Source organism: Candoia aspera, chromosome 4, assembly GCF_035149785.1.
Source record: "Candoia aspera isolate rCanAsp1 chromosome 4, rCanAsp1.hap2, whole genome shotgun sequence".
NCBI lineage: Eukaryota > Metazoa > Chordata > Lepidosauria > Squamata > Boidae > Candoia > Candoia aspera.
The window spans coordinates 104560658-104579843 of NC_086156.1; the positions used below are offsets into that span (position 1 = coordinate 104560658).

The 19186-nt window shown below is 43.2% G+C and overlaps 1 protein-coding gene across 1 annotated transcript; it reads right to left on the reverse strand.

Annotated features, from left to right (window-relative positions):
- Positions 1-6320: 6320 nt before the first annotated feature.
- On the reverse strand, positions 6321-19186 carry SLC39A2 (solute carrier family 39 member 2). The gene is made up of 4 exons (XM_063301451.1): positions 18527-19186; positions 12264-12394; positions 11353-11409; positions 6321-7744 (listed from the first exon to the last, which is right to left on the reverse strand). The coding sequence occupies exons 1-4, from the start codon at positions 18639-18641 to the stop codon at positions 7148-7150; spliced, it is 900 nt and encodes a 299-aa protein (XP_063157521.1). The 5' UTR covers positions 18642-19186; the 3' UTR covers positions 6321-7147.

Below are 19186 nucleotides of genomic sequence, written 5' to 3' on the forward strand. Positions count from 1 at the left end.
ACAGTGATCCAGGTGCAGCCGAAAGGGGATTCTCCCACTCTGGACCATATCTGGGTCTTAGAGTCTAAAATGGACTTGTTGGAAACGATCCTGAAACAGATGAGTCTGGACCTGAGTTCGTTGAAGGAAACCCGGGAAGGGTCAAGCCAACGGCATTCAACCCCTTCATCCCATGGGCAGTCCCCGGAGTGGAGAAGGGCGGCACGTCCGCGGGAAGGGGAACCGGCTGTCCGAGTGGAATTAGCATCGCCAGCCAGGGAAGTGGAACCCACCGAACCCTCAGTGGGAGGGTGCAGCCCGTCGGCAGGCAGGCTGAGGGACTTCCCTGTCAAATTCGATGGGGATCCAACAAAACTCTCATTTTTCCTGACAAATGCCAAGGCATACATGGAGGAATGGGGGTCGCTTTTTCGCTCGGAAAAAGCTAAGATCATCACCATTGCTACCAAGCTGAAAGGGAGGGCGGCAGACTGGTATGTACAGATGTGCCAGTCGGAAGTGCCCGAACTGAAGAAATTCAACGAGTTCCTTTGGGCTCTAAGGCAGCACTTTGAGGATCCCTTGGCGAAAGAGAGGGCGAAGCGTGCCCTGAAGGACCTCAAGCAAGGGTCGAGATCCGTGGCTGATTACGCGCTGGAGTTTAAGGCGCTGTCCAGAAAGGTGGATGACTGGTCCCAAGCCACCATCATCGAGCTGTTCAAGGATGGCCTGAATACAGAGGTGCTGCGCTGGTCCTTGGGACGGGACGACCCGTACACTTTGTACGAGTGGATCCAGCTCGCGGGAAGGGCTGAACACGCACATGAGGTATTCGCCCAGCGGAGGACAGCGAAGTCGGGGCGAGAGGTGAAACCCAGTCGCCCGCCGAGCACCGGGGGATGGCCCGGGCAAAGTTCCTGGGAAGAGGAGAGAGAGAGGCGGTATGCGAAGGGACAGTGTCTGCGATGTGGTAAGGAGGGGCATCGAGCGGCGGCATGCCCGAAGGCGAAGGGTGAAGAACGCCCAGGGAAGACGACGGCGAAGTCCCCTTCCCTGCCGAGGAAACTGAAAGCCGCGGTGGCCGAAAGTGAGGGAGACAGCGTGCCGTTCTACGAAGACGAGGGGGAGCCAGAATTATTGCAGCCAGCAGGAAACGGCAGCCACCTGCTTTAAAGGGCGCCGCAGGGCAGGTGGTGGAAGAAGGGCGTGAGCCTACCTCGGTGAGTGGCAGTTACCGTATTCTCACGGTGAAGTTAAAGTTGGGCTCCCGATCCAAGACCATAGAGGTGTGGGCTATGATTGATTCGGGGTGTTCCAGGTGTTTGATGCACCCCGATGTGGTAGCGGCTCTGGAGCTACCCACATTCCCCTTGCAACGACCCATCGCCTTTATGCAGTTGGATGGGTCCATGGCAGGTGGCAAACCGGTCACCCATTTTACGGGATTGGTGGCTTTGCAGCTGGGCAGCCATTGGGAAGGGTTGTCATTTGTCGTGGCTCTGGTGGGGGGTCCCTTTGTGGTTTTGGGAGTGCCCTGGTTGGTCCAGCAGAATCCCCAAATAAACTGGGTTTATCGAACTATCACCTTTAAGGACGGATTTTATCAAGCACCGGAGGGGAGGGATACCCCAGAGGAGGTGGTGGGGGTAGCAGCAGCTGCGATTCCGCATTGCCCGGCCCCTCCTCTGGAGGGCCTGCCAGTGGACTACCAGATGTTTGCTGATGTGTTTGGAGAAAAGGAAGCAGATCAACTGCCCCCTCATCAGAAAACGGATTGTGCCATTGAGCTGGTGCCCAACACTCAATTGCCTAAGCCAAAAATCTACTCCATGACGCAAAAGGAATTAACTTTGCTTAGGGACTTTGTGGACAAAAACTTGGCTCGTGGGTTTATCGAGCCAGCTAACTCACCGGTGGGGGCACCGGTCCTCTTCCGCCCAAAGAAGGATGGGACATTAAGACTCTGTACAGATTTCCGGGGGCTAAATGCAGTCTCAATTTCCAATAAATATCCTTTGCCTTTGATCAAAGACATGTTGTCACATCTGGCCAAAGGAAAAATCTTCTCCAAACTTGATTTGAGAGAAGCCTATTACCGTGTACGAATCAAGGAGGGCGATGAATGGAAAACGGCATTCAATTGCCCATTGGGTGCATTCCAGTATAAGGTTTTGCCTTTTGGTCTGGCTGGGGCCCCTGGGGTGTTTATGCAATTGATCAATGAGGTACTCCATGAACATCTGTTTAAAGGGGTATTGGTGTATTTGGATGATGTATTGATTTATACTGAAACTATGGAGGAACATGTATCTTTGGTAAAAAAGGTGCTTTGCAAGCTCAGGAAAGCTGAATTGTATGCCAAACTGTCTAAATGTGCCTTTCACCAGACGCAAATTGACTATCTGGGGTATAGAATTTCAGATAAGGGCATTGAAATGGATCCTGCCAAGGTCCAGGCTATCGTGGATTGGGAAAGACCCCGCACCCGCAGGCAACTTCAAAGTTTCCTGGGGTTTAGTAATTACTACAGATTATTCATAAGGGGGTTCGCTGAAATTGCCTTGCCACTAACAGAATTACTTCGAACCAAAGGACTGGGGGATACTCGAAGAGTAAAGAATCCAGGGGCGCTGCTGCAGTGGACGCCGGCCTGTCAAGCGGTGTTTGAGCAGCTAAAGGCGTCTTTTACCAAAGCCCCAATTTTACAACACCCTGACCCCTCTAAACCTTTTGTGGTTCAGGCTGATGCCTCCATTGGGGCATTATTGATGCAAGCTGATGGGGCAGGGTGCCTCAAGCCATGTGCCTACCTGTCCCGCAAGTTCTCTGAGACTGAGAGGCGTTGGCATGTGTGGGAGAAGGAGGCATTCGCAGTAAAAGCTGCATTAGAATCTTGGCGATATTTATTAGAGGGGGCAAATCACCCTTTTGAGGTGTGGACGGACCATAAGAACTTAGAAGCCCTCAGCACCCCTCGCAAATTGAGCCCAAAACAAGTTCGTTGGGCTCAGTTCTTCAATCGATTTAATTTCCAATTGAAGTTTATTCCGGGGAAAAAGAATCTCCTGGCTGACGCGTTGTCACGGCAACCCCAGGACTCTTGCACGGCGCCAGAAGTGGTCAGCACTCTGTGGACAACCCCACAACTGGGTATGCAGGCTGTGACGCGCAGCCAAATGCGGGCGCAGCAACCAACCGCTGCGGACTCCGGACCGCCGAGCGCTTTGTCAATTCCTTCCCAGTTGCAACAAAAGTTTCTAAAGGAGTTGAAAACTGATACTTGGTTGCTCACAAATAAAGACAATGTTACTTTTGACCGCGGTTTTGCTTGGAAATCTAACCGTCTCTATGTCCCTGAGAAGTTGCGAAAAGATGTGTTGCTCCGTGCACACGATGACAAGGTGGCGGGACATTTTGGGTTTGTAAAAACTTTGCACCTTGTTCGGCGGCAGTTCTGGTGGCCCACCCTGCGCAAGGATGTCAAGGAGTATGTCGCCTCCTGTTCTGTCTGCGCTATGTCAAAGCGCAAGGGAGGTAAACCTCAGGGACTCCTGCAACCTGTGGCTAGCCCAGCTTGCCCTTGGGATGAGATTTCTATGGACTTTATTGTAGAGTTACCACCCAGCCAGCGCAAAACAGTGATTTGGGTTGTCAAAGACTATTTCTCTAAACAAGCCCATTTCATCCCATGCGTGTCAATTCCTTCTGCCCGCCAGTTGGCCCGTCTTTTCTTAGTACACGTGTACCACCTACACAGATGTCCCTCTCGCTTGATTTCGGACAGGGGCACACAGTTCACCTCACAATTTTGGCGAGCGTTCCTCAAACTTTTGGGAACTAAGCAAGCCCTGTCCACGGCGTGGCATCCACAGACGGACGGGGCCACGGAGGCTTTAAACTCTACGCTAGAGCAATACCTGCGAGCTTTTGTAAATTATCAGCAGGACAACTGGGTTGAACTCCTCCCTTTTGCTGAAGTTGCCTACAACAATGCAGTTCATCAAAGCACCGGTCAAACCCCATTTCGGGTTGCACAGGGCAGGGATTTTGTGCCCATCCCGGAGCTACCACAACCTTCGGGCGGGCCGACCTCGCCGGGAGATTGGTCGACACAACTAGCAGACTCTTGGCCGGTGATTCAAAAGGCATTGGCTGACGCCCAATCGGATTACAAACATTATGCTGATCAGAAACGTTCCCCTCATCCTGCTTTTCAAGTCAGTGACCTGGTCTATCTATCGACTCAGTTTATTAAGTCCTCGCAACCTTCCAAGAAGTTGGCACCTAAGTTTGTGGGTCCTTTCCCTATTACCGCTCAAATTAACCCTGTGACTTTTAAACTTGACTTGCCACATAATCTTAAACACTTACATCCTGTTTTTCATTGCAGCTTGCTCAAACCAAGTACTCGTTCTGACCGATGGCATGATCAACCTCCACCTCCAACCCCCATCATGATTGACGGTCAACAACACTTTGAAGTTAAAGAAATTTTAGATTCTAGACGCCTTTGCAATACTCTGCAATATTTAGTTCGTTGGAAGCATTTCCCTCATCCAGAATGGGTCGCTGCCTCTGACGTGGCTTCTCCTGTCCTTGTTGCCCGTTTCCATTCTGCTTACCCCGCTAAACCGTGTCCCTAGGTTGTTTTTGGGGAGGCGGTATCCTAGCCTAGGAAATCCTCCATCTTCCAGGGAGATGGAGTTAGGAATATGGTTAGCATCAGGAAAGGCATATACTGATAGACTCTCAATAGATTGTGGAACCAAGTGTCCCTGTTTGTGAACCATTTTAAGTTATTTTTAAGAGTCCATTCTTTCCCCCACATCTTCCTGTCAGAGATGTAAAGAAAGGAGATTAAGGAAATCATTTCTTAAACCAAAATCCACAAGGCCCTGACATTGTTATCTTTTAGAAAATCTCTTAAAACCTGACTTTTCCAGTAGGCCCTGAGGCAAAGTGACTTGTGAACATCTGTTAGTGGGTGTAGTATTTTAATTATTTTTGTATTTCCCCGATGCAGTGTTTTTTTTTTTGGTTCATTGTTACTAGTTTCCTTTTTGTTTGGTTTTAAAATGTTTAAATGTTGTGCATGTTACCTGGCGTTGCTTTTGCAGTTAGCTGGCTTACAAATTAAATAAATAATAACAGGGTTTACTAGTGGGAGCAAGACAAATGGATCCTGTAGAAATCATTCAGAATTCATAGGATTTCAGTTTAAAGAGAGAGAGAAGAAAGGGGACACCCACGAGTAGCCCGCACTTCAGAAATGTATAAAACCCAGATTCTAAGACAGATGTGAATAATATCATATTCCCATTTACATTACAAAGTTCCCATCCTGGTCTGTTGCTCAGAGCTCCAGATTGCTGCAACTGGTAGCAGTGCAGAAGACATATTAAAATAAAATGGGTAGAAAAAAGTTTTATGTTCAAATGCTATAATGGTGAGATAACAGGTGGAAGGATTGGATTCAGTGATTGACAGATTGATAGATTGTCTGCTATCCTGAAGGACTTTTGCTGTCAGACTACCATTGCTTGCCTTACTCAGAGTGGCCCTTCTAATCAAATCATCATCACTCACTAAAACCACAGAGTTGTAGATGTGGACACGATGGGTGACATAGTGCTGGCTTGGAAGGCTAATTGGGCACTGACTAAGAATTACAAGGCCAACTGAAATGAGTGAGGGAGTGGAAGAGTAAAGGTTCATATGACAAACCATATGAAACTGTCACTCATGCCCTTGTGACCTCTCGTTTGGACTACTGCAACACGCTGTACATGGGGCTGCCCTTGAAGAGCATTCAGAAGCTTCAGCTGGTACAGAATGCAGCTGCATGGGTTGTAAATAGCGTTGGCTATTCAGCACATGTAGCACGCACATGAGTGCGTGATGGGCCCCGTTTCCTGGTTGTGCTGACACCGACAGATTTTAATATCTCTTGGCTGCTATTTGTATTTAATTTCTTTTTTCTTTGTAGTGCTTTAATAGTTTAACTGTTTTTATTATTGTTGGCCACCCAGAGTCACTGGTTTGAGATGGGCGGCTATATAAATTGAATAAACAAACAAACAAACCAGGGTTTATTTGGATAGAACAGCCCTTATTTCTTCCAAGGTTTGGGGAGGATGAATGTTCTTTATAATGATAATGATGCCACCCAAAATGATAGAATTCATAAAGTGAGGTTTGAAATATAGTTGTTGTCAATTGTGTCAGTCGTTTTCCCAGTAGGGTAGTATCTTAGATGTGTATGTGTGTGCATGCATGCATGTGTAAGGTATATAGGATATAGTAAGCTGTTTTGCTTGAAAGAGGGACATCAACACAACTCTGTCTTCATGTTTAGTTACAGAATGAATGTTTGGTTTGTTACCAGAATACGTTTTCTTTGTTTAAAGTACTGTATATTGAATTATCATTTCCTTTACCTTTCCTTCTTTTTCTCAGCCCAGGTATCAATGGCTTCTCCTCTCCTCATTTGTCTCCCTAAAAAATGAAGGGGCCATTCCACCTTTTACTTGCATCCTCCCCCCCACCAAAAAAGTTCTTCCTAGCCAAGTCATGGATCTTAGCAATAATAAGATGGTGGTTTCCTGTTGCCTTCTTCCTGGAGATGTTCTCAGGAACCAATACTTTCATTAGAATTATGCAATCAGTAGCTGTGCCCTTTTCACACATCCATGCAGCATCATGACACAAGTAGAAAAGAGTGGAGCTTGTATTGAGACAGCACAACACCACTTTCATCATTGACCTGCAATGGAGATGGCTCTGCTTCTTCCATAGTGTGTTTTCTTTAATAAACGTTTTGTTCTAATCTACAGTCTTATGGAAAACAGCTGATTGGGAAGACTGAATTGTAGCCTTCGAGTAGCTCAAGAAGTGAAAGGAAGTCCATTCAGTGTCTTCATCTGTCACAGTCAACTATTTTTGCCTGGAGTTCTTAGTTTTCTCTTGCACTTTTCCCCTGGAGGATTGCTATAGGCTTCTCACTACATTTTTGTCAAGGCACTCAAGGCAAGCATAATGGCCTATACAACACTAATAGACACAATACAAAGGCCAGAGATGACAAAAATAAGCAGGTCCGTGTATCAGTGATGGCTGAGAGGCAGCCTGGAAGGCAGGTTTCCCAGGAGTCCTTAGCCTGAGCAACTTTTCATGCCCAAATGGCAATGACAGCCATGATAGAGAAGCCTAGGCTGATGAAGAGGAACTTGGTGAGAGGGCTTTCATGTGAACCCAGCTCGTAAGGAAGAATTTCCAGGAACGTGACATAGAGGAAAGTTCCTGCTGCCACACCCTCAAGGATTGCCTGAGCCAGACCGCTCCCATCCCCGTTGGAAAGAGAGACGCCGATCCCCACGCTGATACCAGTAGGAGACATCAGAGCAAAGACCACCAGGTAGAGCATCCTCCATTGCATCTTGGTGCCACTCTGCACCAGCTTCAGGGACAAGCTGAAGCCCACGATGGCTTTGTGGATGAGCACGGCCACAGAAAGTTGAATGGTGTCGGTTGCCTCCTTTTGCACACCAATGGCAAGTCCTTCAAAGACTGAATGAAAGGACAGGGACAGGAAGAGTATAAATGCCCGAAAGGAACTGTGAGAAGATGGGAGCTCCTTGTGATCCTCGTGACCTTCGTGGTTGCCGTGGGAGTGAACAGCTTGAGGGCAACAGTGCAGCACCAGGCTTTCAATAAAAAACACCAGGAAGAAGCCCAGTGAGATTATGAGCTCCCCATATGGGTATATCTGCCGGGGGTGGGGGGGAGAGGGGGGAGAGAAAGAGGGAGAGAATGAATTCAAAACAGAATCATTGTGAATTAAAGCAATCATCGCTCTATGCTTATTTCTTAGGTAGACTTAAATCTCCCCTTTCTTCCAATAGCACTAAGGTGATATACAAAGCACTGTCATTTCTTAATTTTCTTACAACATCCTACGGAGTTGGTTGGACTGAGAAACAAAAATCCATTCAGGGAGCTTTCCCTGGAAGGGAAACTGAACCTCTGTCTCTGAGTTGTTAAGCATAAGAACGCCACACACACACACACACACACACACCTATCTAAAATAACAATACCTTCATTAGGACCAAATCAATGAGAAAAAGGTGGGTGAGTTTTTGAGTTCTTATCAAAAATGGGATGCTAGAAAGAAGGAAGAAATCTGGCTGGATGTTGAAACAACTTGGCTGAATATGGAAAGCCATCTGTTCCAAGGCAAAGGCATCTGACTGAACGCAAGCCACTGAGGATCTGTAGGAATCACATTTCACTCAGCTGTGAAGGAAGCAGCAGCTCCCCTCAACTCTGAACGTGGAGGCCGTGAGGCTCCATATTGTTTATTTATTTTATTTATTTTCTATCCCGCCTTTATTATTTTTATAAATAACTCAGGGTGGCAAACATACCAAATACTCCTTCCTCCTCCTCTTTTCCCCACAACAAGAACCCTGTGAGGTGAGTTGGGCTGAGAGAGAGAGGGACTGGCCCAAGGTCACCCGGCCAGCTTTCTTCACTCACCAGCAGTGATGCACCTTGGCCTGGAAGACCAAATGCAAAACATCAGCCTCTACTGAAACCAAGCCACCATAATTTTGATTTTAGGCTGGTCTGAATGAGCGTGACTCATCCAGAGACTCCTATGAATGTCCATTGTTGAATGGAGCCTTGAACTTGGGTTTCCCTGGCCCCATGTTCCATTGGCTATCCAGGATTAGCTCCAAGGCTGGGAGACTTATTTATTCATGCTCAACTATAGCTTTATCCCTACATTGAAAAACCTGGACAATTACCCCCATCTTAACTATGCTACTTTTCAAAAGTCACCCTTCACTCTGCATGACAAAACAGTTGTTAAAGTTAACAAAAGTTTTCAAATATTTCAAGATTAACAGGCAAATGTACGTTAATAAAAATCTCTCAGGGTTTTTTTTTTTTCCCTTCTACTTGCCAAGCTCTGCCAAGAAGTGTAGGTAAAACTAAGAAAATCTTGTATTTTAAAGTGCTTTTACTGCTACTAAAGAATTGGTGGGTGGCAATACGAGGATTAAACCAGCAGGTGGCAGTGAAGGATTCTTCCACAGAGATTCTTCTTTCATGGATACTAATTTCTTACTCCCAAAAGTAAGATTCTTATCAACATTTCCAAGAGGAACAAAAGAAAGCTCTCCCACCCAGTATAGAAAGGTAGATATTTAAAAAAAAAATAGTATACCACCATTTTGAAGAATGCGCTCTTGTGTGAGGCTGAATTCTCAACAACATAGTACAGGTCAACATAGTGTGTGTGTGTGTGTGTGTGTGTGAGAGAGAGAGAGAGAGAGAGAAGCAATTTTTATTCTTACATTTTTATTCCCTGTGGAATAAAAACGTAAGAATAAAAACATGGTAAGCCCGGTTGGGCAAAGAATGGAAAAACATGGTATGCCCAGTTCTTCCAACACCCATTTATTTTCCCAATAGTCCTATGAGCTAGGTGAGGCTGGGAGGTATCACCCAGACAGTTTCCTGGATCTCAGATCAGATCTCCCCAGTCTTGAGCTGACATTAATCAATATACTCATATGCTATCTCTCAGAGGTGCAGCCTATTCTACCTGCTGCCAGAGACCAAATTCTAAAGAAAAACCTGAATTAGAGCAGGGGCAAGCAAGTTCTGGTCCAAAAAACACTTTTTACTCACTTTAGCCACTGAATATTAGTCCTTTATAAAAGAAAAGAAGTCACCTAACTGTCAGGGAAAAAAGGCTCTGAAAATAAGGAAATCTCAACACTTCCCCATGCTTCCTTGCTCCCCGCCCCTATTTTTCCCCATTCTTTTGTCCATGATAGTCTCCCGCTCAAAAGAAATTGGATGATTCCTGGCCACTGAAATGGGTTCCCTTCCCCTGGCCTGCCTCTTTCCCCTCAAATTATCTACAGGAGTAAGCAGATGTGTAGGAAGTACAGCCAATGACGAGGGATGCTGGAAATGGTAGTACAGCAACATCTGGAGGACAAGTTACCTCCTTATGATCTAGGGCAGCCTTTCTCAACTTTTTGACCCTGGAGGAACCCTTGAAATATTTTTCAGGCCTCGGAGAACCCCTGTACATTCAGGCTCAAATCTAGGCCAGAAGTTACAAAATTATTATATTTGTTTCATGTGTAGGCCTGTATATACGCATGAACAGTGTTCTTAAACTAAAAATAAAGAATGAAACTTACCTCTTTAATGTGAAGTTGCCCAAATTTGAAAAATTTAAATGGATCGTGATCTCCCAGGGAACCCCTAGTGAACCCTAGGGTGCCACAGAACCCTGGTTTGAGAAACCCTGATCTAGGGACAGGGTATTATTGGGTCAGACAACAAGTACTGCATTGCCCTAAGAATGATTGTCCATTTTTTTTTAAGCTTTTAAAAAGACTCCCAGAAAAATTACAGGAAACAATTTAAAAAATATTAAGACTCAAACAGGAGAGCAAAAAAGGAGAAGTTCTACCATGTGAGTAGAAAAACAATTTCTTCTTTTTTCTCCTAGCAGGACCAGTGAGATTAAAGCAGTTATTTGAAGAGCTCCAAGACAAGTCAAAACAAATAATTTAAAAGTCTAACTAACAATTAAACAGTAGATCAAAGTAGGTATTGCTATCTTTGGAAGCTCTATAACCAAGTGAAAGGTTGTGAAGTTAAGTAAGCAGTTTAAAATATTGCAAAATGGGGAATTGATTCAAAATTTAATCTTCAGTGACTCCACACCCATTTCTGTTGCAAATTTGAACATTCAGCCAAACATTGCAGTGACAGATTCTACATTAACCAGAATGATCTACAATGTGATTTACAGAGGTAAAAGTCAAGGAATTTACCTCCCTCTACCCACTTACATAGCAGCATCTAGCTGGTCTTAGCTGATGTCCAAAGCTAAGCAGGATCAGGCCTGGTTAGTTCTTGGAAGAAGGAATTCTAGGAATTCCTAGACTAAACTTAGAAATAAAACAGAAGGAAAAAAAAAAACAACCACCAAAAAATGCATAAACCCAGAAGAAAGCAATGGCAAGTCACTCTATATTTTTTGCCAAGAAAATTACATGGATGTATCCCTGAAGTCACCAGGAATCACGTCTGACTCAAAGAAGGTATTACCTCCCTCTGCCAACATCATGGTCTTCAAACTTTGATTGAAGGAATCTGTGGACTTCCAGTGTTCTTGAACCCCAGCCAGTCACCCCAGGAAGCATGCCCAATGGTCAGGGACAATGGGAGCTGGAATCCAACCGCTGGAAGATCACATGTTCCCAATCAGTAGTAAATTCATCTGATTAGTAAACACAAAGATGAAGGGGAAGCAAAGTTCTCAAACAATGGGATACTTACCTCAGAATCATTATCAGTGTCTTCATCAGTGCCATTTTGTTTAGGACTGGTACCCTCCTAGAAACAACAGAACATCAAAGTTTTGGACATAAGAAGTGTATTCAGTCAACAGCTACTGCAGAAATGAAATGAATATGTCATCAATTTGAAGATGATGCATCTTCACATTCTGAACTTGGCTTTCCAAATTATTAACTTTTTGCAGCGTCACTGTTCATACTGACTTTTAAGAATCAGCTGCAAAAGGCATCTTCCTTTTAGTTAGACAGATTCACTTTCTCAAATGCAAGTGAAAAGGCATGCATGCACATGCATGGAGAAGAAAATCAGATTTGGAGAAAAATAGGTCACTGGTAAGATTATTGGGAACTTTAGCCCGGAATTGCTTGCAGTAATTAGCAACAATTAGTGTGGTGATGTGGTTAAAGGAGGATTTGACCAACTTTTCCAGGAACATCCACGTACAATCTAGTGCACTGTCATTAAAAAAAAAATAAGAAAATTCTCCAAATCTCAGGAGACCACAGTTTTCATGAGATCTTGGGTATGCAGGAGTATTTTTTTTTTAATCTATAAATTGGACAGGCCATTGAACAGGGAAATGCAGGCTCAATTTTTCCCTTGATCATGGCAATCTCTGGGTATCTTTGGGCTGGTCCCTTTCAGACCAACCTACCTCATAAGATTATTACTGTGAGAGTAAACAATATCCAAGGACATTATGCTGAGCTCCCAGAGGGATCAATGTAGTCACTGATAAATTAGAAACTCACAGAATGTCAGAAATCTTTCTATCTTCCACTGACTTATTTTTTTTCTAATGGGAAATGCTGAATCATGGAACTTTGAAAGCACAATCCTGTTCACAGGATGGCAAAAATGGAAATCCAGGCTCTCATAATGGCACTCACCATGTGCTGCCACTTTCTTATTTCCGTGTGGATGTCTCCCAGTGCATCGGCCACCATGTGCATAATGCAGGCACCGAGGAAGACCCCAGCAGCAAAGCAGCCAATAAAACTGAGGATGTGCCGATGCTTCCCTAAAAGCAAATGGAAGAGAGAAAGGGTTGAAAAGATTATCTGCCCATGTAAGTCTTTCTTTTGGTGACCATTCACTTGCAAGCATCAAGCATCCCCCCCCCCTTATTTCCAGCACCCTGGACAGTGCCACCACCCAATGATTTGTGGGAAATCCAATGTATCAGTGAGAATGTAACAGAATTGGAAAATATTTACATTTGTGGTGGTCTTACATGAATTCAAAGGTTTGGGCAAAAAGTTTATTTTATTGAATTGGAATTGGAACCTAAATTGGACCTGTTATTGGCATTCAAAGCAGCAGATGAAAACCTGCTACGTAAATAATTGCTTTATGTTAATGACGACTAGACAACTTATAATGCATGAAAGGAGGATTGAGACCAGTTTTTCAGTATCAGTCTGGTTTCAGCAATGTTGACAAGTAGCCCTAACGATGAAGTTGATGAACAAAAAAAAGAACAAAGAAAAAGAAAGGTTTGGTATAGTTGAAGGTTACTGTTTTTAAAGTTTGGTATAGCTTTATCATGTACAATTTATACTGTATATGATTCTTAATATCTGAAGTAAGAGCAGCATCTGCTGGAAGTGGGAAGCAGGATCAGGGTGGTACAGACAGTATTGTGGCTTTCATGCACGTCCCAAACGAGTGGAGCTTATGGTGTGACACCATTTTTATCATTCTGATAAAGTTAGTGAGATCCTGTGGAGGCCACTGCATTGATTTTTTTTTTCTGTTTGAGGGGAGGGGAGGTTCTTTTATTGCTAGTTTTCTGGGCCTTAATGGTCTTTCTTACAGGATTTCCCGTTAGCTTCAAGAAAGCACTCTTTTGTATTAAACTTGCAAATCCAGCATATGTAATTGCTGTAGAACAAGTAAACCTTGGGTCTTTGGGCCATAAATAAATAATTTCTAAAATATAAAAATAAACAGTAGCCTTGAATGTAGAGTTAGACCTCTAAAGAAAACATGCACAGGATTCTACAGAAAAGGCATTGCTCATGATGAGTCTCTTTCACACTCCCACAGGCATTTCCACTGAAATCTTGTAATTAAAACTTCTAATAAAAATATATTTAAAAAAGACATCCCCATTGAAATCAAAGGGCTATAAGCATATCAAGCATTCAGATTACACTAATCACAATGGGATTAGACAGCAGCTCAACATACACTTTCTTGAAAGTAAATTCCTTTGGACACAGTGGGATTTTTTCTGACCAAACATGTGTAAGACGGTGATTTATTATCAGAAATTAGTTTAAGAGAACAATAGAGCACTGTATTCTTGAGGGACCACCTGTCTCGCATAGCATCTGCCTGGCCGATTCTATCTGGCATGGTTGGTGCACTCCAGGTCCCTTCAATTAAACAATGCCATCTATCAGGACCCTGGAAGCATGTCTCCTCTGTCACAATGCTTGCCCTCAGGAATGAGGTTCTCCTGGAAATCCAGCCAACCCCACCCTGCTGGTGTTTCAAAGGGCCTTGAAGATCTACAGTAGTTCCTTGCCCAGGCCTTAGGCTAGGAAGGGTGTAGGCCCTGTGAGGTGTGGGTGTCTGTTTGGTGCTACCCAAATTTGCCACCTTTGCTTCTTTCATTACTGCATTGTTTTTCTTGTTTTATAGTTCTCATGTTTTCTTGTGAACTGTCCAGTGTTGTTAGGAGCTGGTCATTGTACAAATATGGTACAGATAGTCCTCGTTTAGCAACCACAATTGGGACCAGCAATTTGGCTGTTAAGTGAAACTGCAATTGTGCTTACAATCTTCCTCAGCTTTCCTTTGCTTTAGACCTGCAAATGTTGTAAATGTGAGGATTGGTCAAAAAGTTACTTTTTCGTCACTGTCATAACTGCAAATGGTCACTAAATGAGGCAGTTGCTAAACTGCCTGTTATTCTGCATTTTTGTCTATATTTAATGTATTGGGAAGTTCTATTGTACAATAGCAAAATTAGTCATTTGCACTATGTACTTCAATTTAAGATAGGTTTAAAAAGCTAATTTGTATATTTAGATTACGGGGATTCCCCAGTCACTTATTCTCCACCCATAGATTCCCTAAATGGAGAAAAGAGAAATAGGAGTTACTACTAAACCCATGCCTGATTTTTTTATGTTGAAGTTGGGCAACTCCTAGGCATCGAATTGGCTTCTCCAGCCCTCTTAGGATATGCTGAAATTTGGCAGCGTAAGGATATTATTTTGAATCTTTTCCTTTTTGAATAAAATAGGTCTCTTTCTTAACGATCCCGTTTTCTGTATTTTTTTTTAATCCTGCGACAAGAAAGGAGGCTAGTGTTTTTGTCCCCACCAATTCTACACACATCGCCACTTTGCTTACGGTGCTCAGAAGTAGAGAAAAATTAAAAATGCAGTCCCTCCTTGGAAAAAGGATGTATGGGGTAAGCCTAACCCCCAAAGAATTATTTTTTGATATAATCATCTGCATCAAAGGGGGAAAAAAACGCTTCCTCTGAGCAGATACTTCTGCATAGGTTTTGCAGCTCTCCATGTCTCCAAGGCCATACTTGTTGCCTACTTGTGAGCAGCTGCTTATGAATGGCATCCAGTTCTGCAGACTTACCTGAACCAAGGTGAGGTTGCCTGGGGACAAGGTTGCAACACAGCTCACACCAAGTGATAATTGTAGGAAGACTTGAGACGTGGTACCTACCTTGTTCCACCAACCCTGAATGAAGTATAAGGAAGAATTCACAGAGGAGTTGACCAACACACTAAATCTCATTGTCTTATACATGATGCCAAAGCAGTGATGCTCAACCATTCTCCGCACCAATTTTTTGTAAGAACATTTAAGGCTGAGAACCTTTTCCCCTAATCTTAAATCTGGAATTATGTGTCTATACTTATTTCCTCAATTTTATTTTTGTTCTTCTAAAAGTAAAAGTTGTGCTCTGAACACCGCATAAGGAGTCTTTAATTTCAAGTCACGTACGTGCAAACTGAGCTTTTATCAGGAGGACAAAGGTGAGAGAAGCACAGTGTTTGCAATTCTTAATTAATGAGATTTTACTATTGCTATTACTATTATTCTGAAAAGAGAAAGAAAAGATTCCTGGCTCCACAGCTTGGAAATGAGCTGGTTATAAATGTAGGGACAGACAGAGTTAGCATTAGGAAGTGAACAGGCCAATCACACAAACTTCAGCACCCAGACTTCACCCAAAGAAGAAGAGATGCTTCAAGCTAGTTATTTCAAATCTAATCAATATTCTGTTCATGCTTTACTCCTTTCACACTCAGGGTATAGCAAAATTTGAACTTCCATGGGGATAAGCAAAGTTACACTTTATATGATATCTGAGCATTAGTTCTCATTGCATTTACATGCAATTGTTCTCCATCCAGGTTTTTATGCTCCAGATTGTGCAAACCTGAAACTTCTACTTACTTGGCATCCTACTTATTACCCTAATAAGTAGGATGCCTTCTTCCACTTTCACCCTCTTGTTTTGCTGCCTGCTTCTGGGCCAAACTTTAGCTTATTAAGTTCCAAAGTAAGGGTGCAGATTTTCTTTCTGAAATAGAGCTATGCTTAGCATTTTTTGGAAAACAGTGTGGTAAAGCTGTATTCCAAAGAGTAGGCAGGAACGAGATAAAGAAATGGGAAGGGCCAGGACAAAAAATGAAAAGGGTTTAATTTACATTTCAACATGATTAAAATCAATTATACTTTTTATATATAATTTTAATTAAAGCATTTTTTAAAAGATATAAACAATACAAATTTTGAAAGAGAAAAGGAAGTAAGGAGAAGGAATAAGTTAAGTGGGGAAAAAAGTGCAAGGGAAGGGAAGGGAAGGTTATAAAGCAGCAGCTTCCAGTCTTCTTAACAGCAGTTACATTTGTATTTTACTCTCTCTCTCTAAGGTTACAATATAATTTCCTTCTTTCCATAGTCTACCCTTTCTAATCATCAAACCCATAAATCACAAGTTTATTTTTTTTCTTTTTTTCAGCAAAAAGTCCATAAGGTGTTTCCAGTCACTAATAAATGTACTTACTGTCCTTTCTCTAATCAAGCAACCCAATTTTGCTCTCTCTGCTAATTCTGTCATCTTCACCAACCATTCCTCCATTGTAGGTATTTCAGAGTCTTTCCATTTTTTGCACATATAATAATCTTGTAGCTGTTATCATATATAAAGACAATCTTCCATAACTCTTGTCTAATTTTCTACCCATTAGTCCTAACAAGAAGCGCTTCAGTTGAATATTAATCTTTAAAATCCTTTGTATCACAGAATGTATTTGAACCCAAAATTACCTGGCTTTTTCGTAAGTCTATCAGGCATGTGATGGAATGTGAGGGTAGCCTTGGAAGAGGGGGGAAGAGATGCCGCCTAGGGAACGATCAGATAAAAGAGGAAGGAGCCCATAACAAAGTAACAGAGAAAGAAACTTAGGAAGGGCCCACCCTAATTACTCAGGTGGTCAATAGGGAGAGCAGGAGATTTCTACTCTCAGACCTGCAAGATTCCGTTAATGTAGCTTTACAATAAAGTAGAAGTAGCTCATCTTGTGTTTCCTGTCTGGTCTACCTGGGAGGACTGACAAAGCATGATAAAATGACCCCTGATGTTGTCCACCTTTCCAACATAAATTTGAAGTACCTTTATACATTCCTGACATTTTTTCTGGAGCCATATACCAACGGTACATCATTTTATAAAAGTTCTCTTTTAAATTACAACATAATGTAAATTTCAGTCCTTTCAGCCACATATTTTCCCACTGTTCCATCAGTATATTGTGTCCAAAGTTCTTAGCCCACTTCATCATACGCTCTTTCACTTGTTCTTCCGTTTCAAATTTCAAGGAGTTTATACATTTGAGCAATTACATGTCCATCATTTGCACATCGTTCAATTTCAAATTTTGTCTTGTGCTGCTCAATTCCAAATGTTGTCATGAGCACTGATGGTGAGCAGGAGGGGGCCCCTATCCAGGCGGGAAAACGCATGCGTAGTAGAGAGAATTTGAGCTGTCATTCACAGAGACACAGAACAGACCCGCCTTGACTTTTGGGGTTTATCTGTCTGGGTTTTCTCACGCTTCTTCAGTTTGGTAGGATTTTCTGTCTACTGTAGCAGTAATAAAGCACTAGAGACTTATTCCTCGTCTCGGCGTGGTTCCTGCTTGTCAGGACAAATGTTATCTATCTTTCCCTTAACTGCGCATACGAAAACCATTGACAACTAAACCCTTCTGCAGCCAACTGATCTCTTGATTTCATCTTACATCCTCCATGCTCTTGTTGTCACAATTCTCAATAGGTCAACCATCTCTTTGCCTCCTTTTTCTCACCTATAAAATGCTTCTTGTGCCGAGACCCATACAGGCATTTTCGGGCACAATCTGGGTTTATATCTATTCCATATTCTCAGTATGGTACTTCTCATATAGAACCTTATTAAAATCAATTATACATGAGTATAATTAACCTTATTAAAATTAATTATACTTAATATGATGCCTTTCACAGTATTTAACAACTTATCTTCACATAAAGGGTATGGAGGCTAAATTAAAGGCTTTGGGGAAGTGACATGAAGTCACGGATCCGCAGGTTGCGCTCCTCTGCCTGAAAGGTAAATGTAAAGTATTCCTATCATCTGTAAGGCACCATACATGCCAACGTTGTCATAAGAACCCGCAGAGGCAAAATAAGGATAGTGATTCATCAGGGGAAAAGAGCTGCATTTCTTTTTTAATCCGTTTAACTGCATCCGATTCTCAAACTGCCTGAACAAGTCCCTGCAGTTTTCTTGGCAAGGTTTTTCAGAAGTGGTTTGCCATTGCTTTCTTCCTAGGGCTGAGAGAAAGTAGCTGGCCCAAGGTCACCCCGCTGGCTTTGTGCCTAAGGTGGGACTAGAATTTGCAGGCCCCTGGTTTCTTGCCTGATGCCTTCACCACTACACCAAACTGGCTCTCAATGGTAAATTAGGGCCTGTCTAAATGAATGGCCACAAATATATTAGCAACAGACATGAGAATGGGACAAGGACTACTATGAATCCCAATTCCTTCATGGTGCTATCTCCACATTTTCTATTATGTTAGTTCCAACCTATCTGAAAATCACGTAACACCCCCAAATGTCTCACCTCTGGCCATGTGGATCTGGAACCACTTGATCTGGGCTGGGATGAGGGTGCAAAACAGAGTGACCAGCAGCACACCTATCAGGCAGCCAATTTTCACAGCCAGCAACTGATCCATCTTTGCAACAGGAACAACAATGGCAAGAGGCACCAGTTGAAGAACAGCTATGGACCACCTCCTGTTGTTTTTGGTTCTTTTCAGGCCAATCTGCTCATGAAGCTTCTCAGCACCCCAATTAACTAGTCTTGAGCAAAGAAATCCAAAAGGTACTTCTCACTCTCCAGAGCTAGAAAGCTCTCCCTTTAGCAAAGCAAAGATCAAGGAATGTCATCCAGTCCTGGGTAGTCGTGAATCCCACCTCCACTCACATCAAGTTCGAAAGCGCCAATGTGTATTGGTTTCTTCTCTACCTTCAGTCTCTTTTTAGCTCCACAATGACTTCCACTCTCCAAATTTCCTCCTGGTCCTCCTGACCTAGCTTTCTTGAAGCCCTGATTCCTCCATTCCACCTTCCTTCCCTTTTTCTATCTCCTTCTCACCAGGTTCTTCCTCCCTCTGCTTGTTTCCATTCCATCTCCCTCAAGTTCTTAACACTTCTCTGGATCTCTGTGAGTAAATCACCCTGATACTCCACAAGGGAACCTCCTACCTCTTTGGGTGTC

Coding starts and splice junctions, on each gene's coding strand:
- SLC39A2 (XM_063301451.1), bottom strand. CDS start 18,641: ATGGATCAGTTGCTGGCTGTGAAAATTGGCTGCCTGATAGGTGTGCTG. Junction 11,410..12,263: donor TAAGAAAGTGGCAGCACATG/GTGAGTGCCATT, acceptor TGTTGTTTCTAG/GAGGGTACCAGTCCTAAACA. Junction 7,745..11,352: donor ACACTGATAATGATTCTGAG/GTAAGTATCCCA, acceptor CACCCCCGGCAG/ATATACCCATATGGGGAGCT.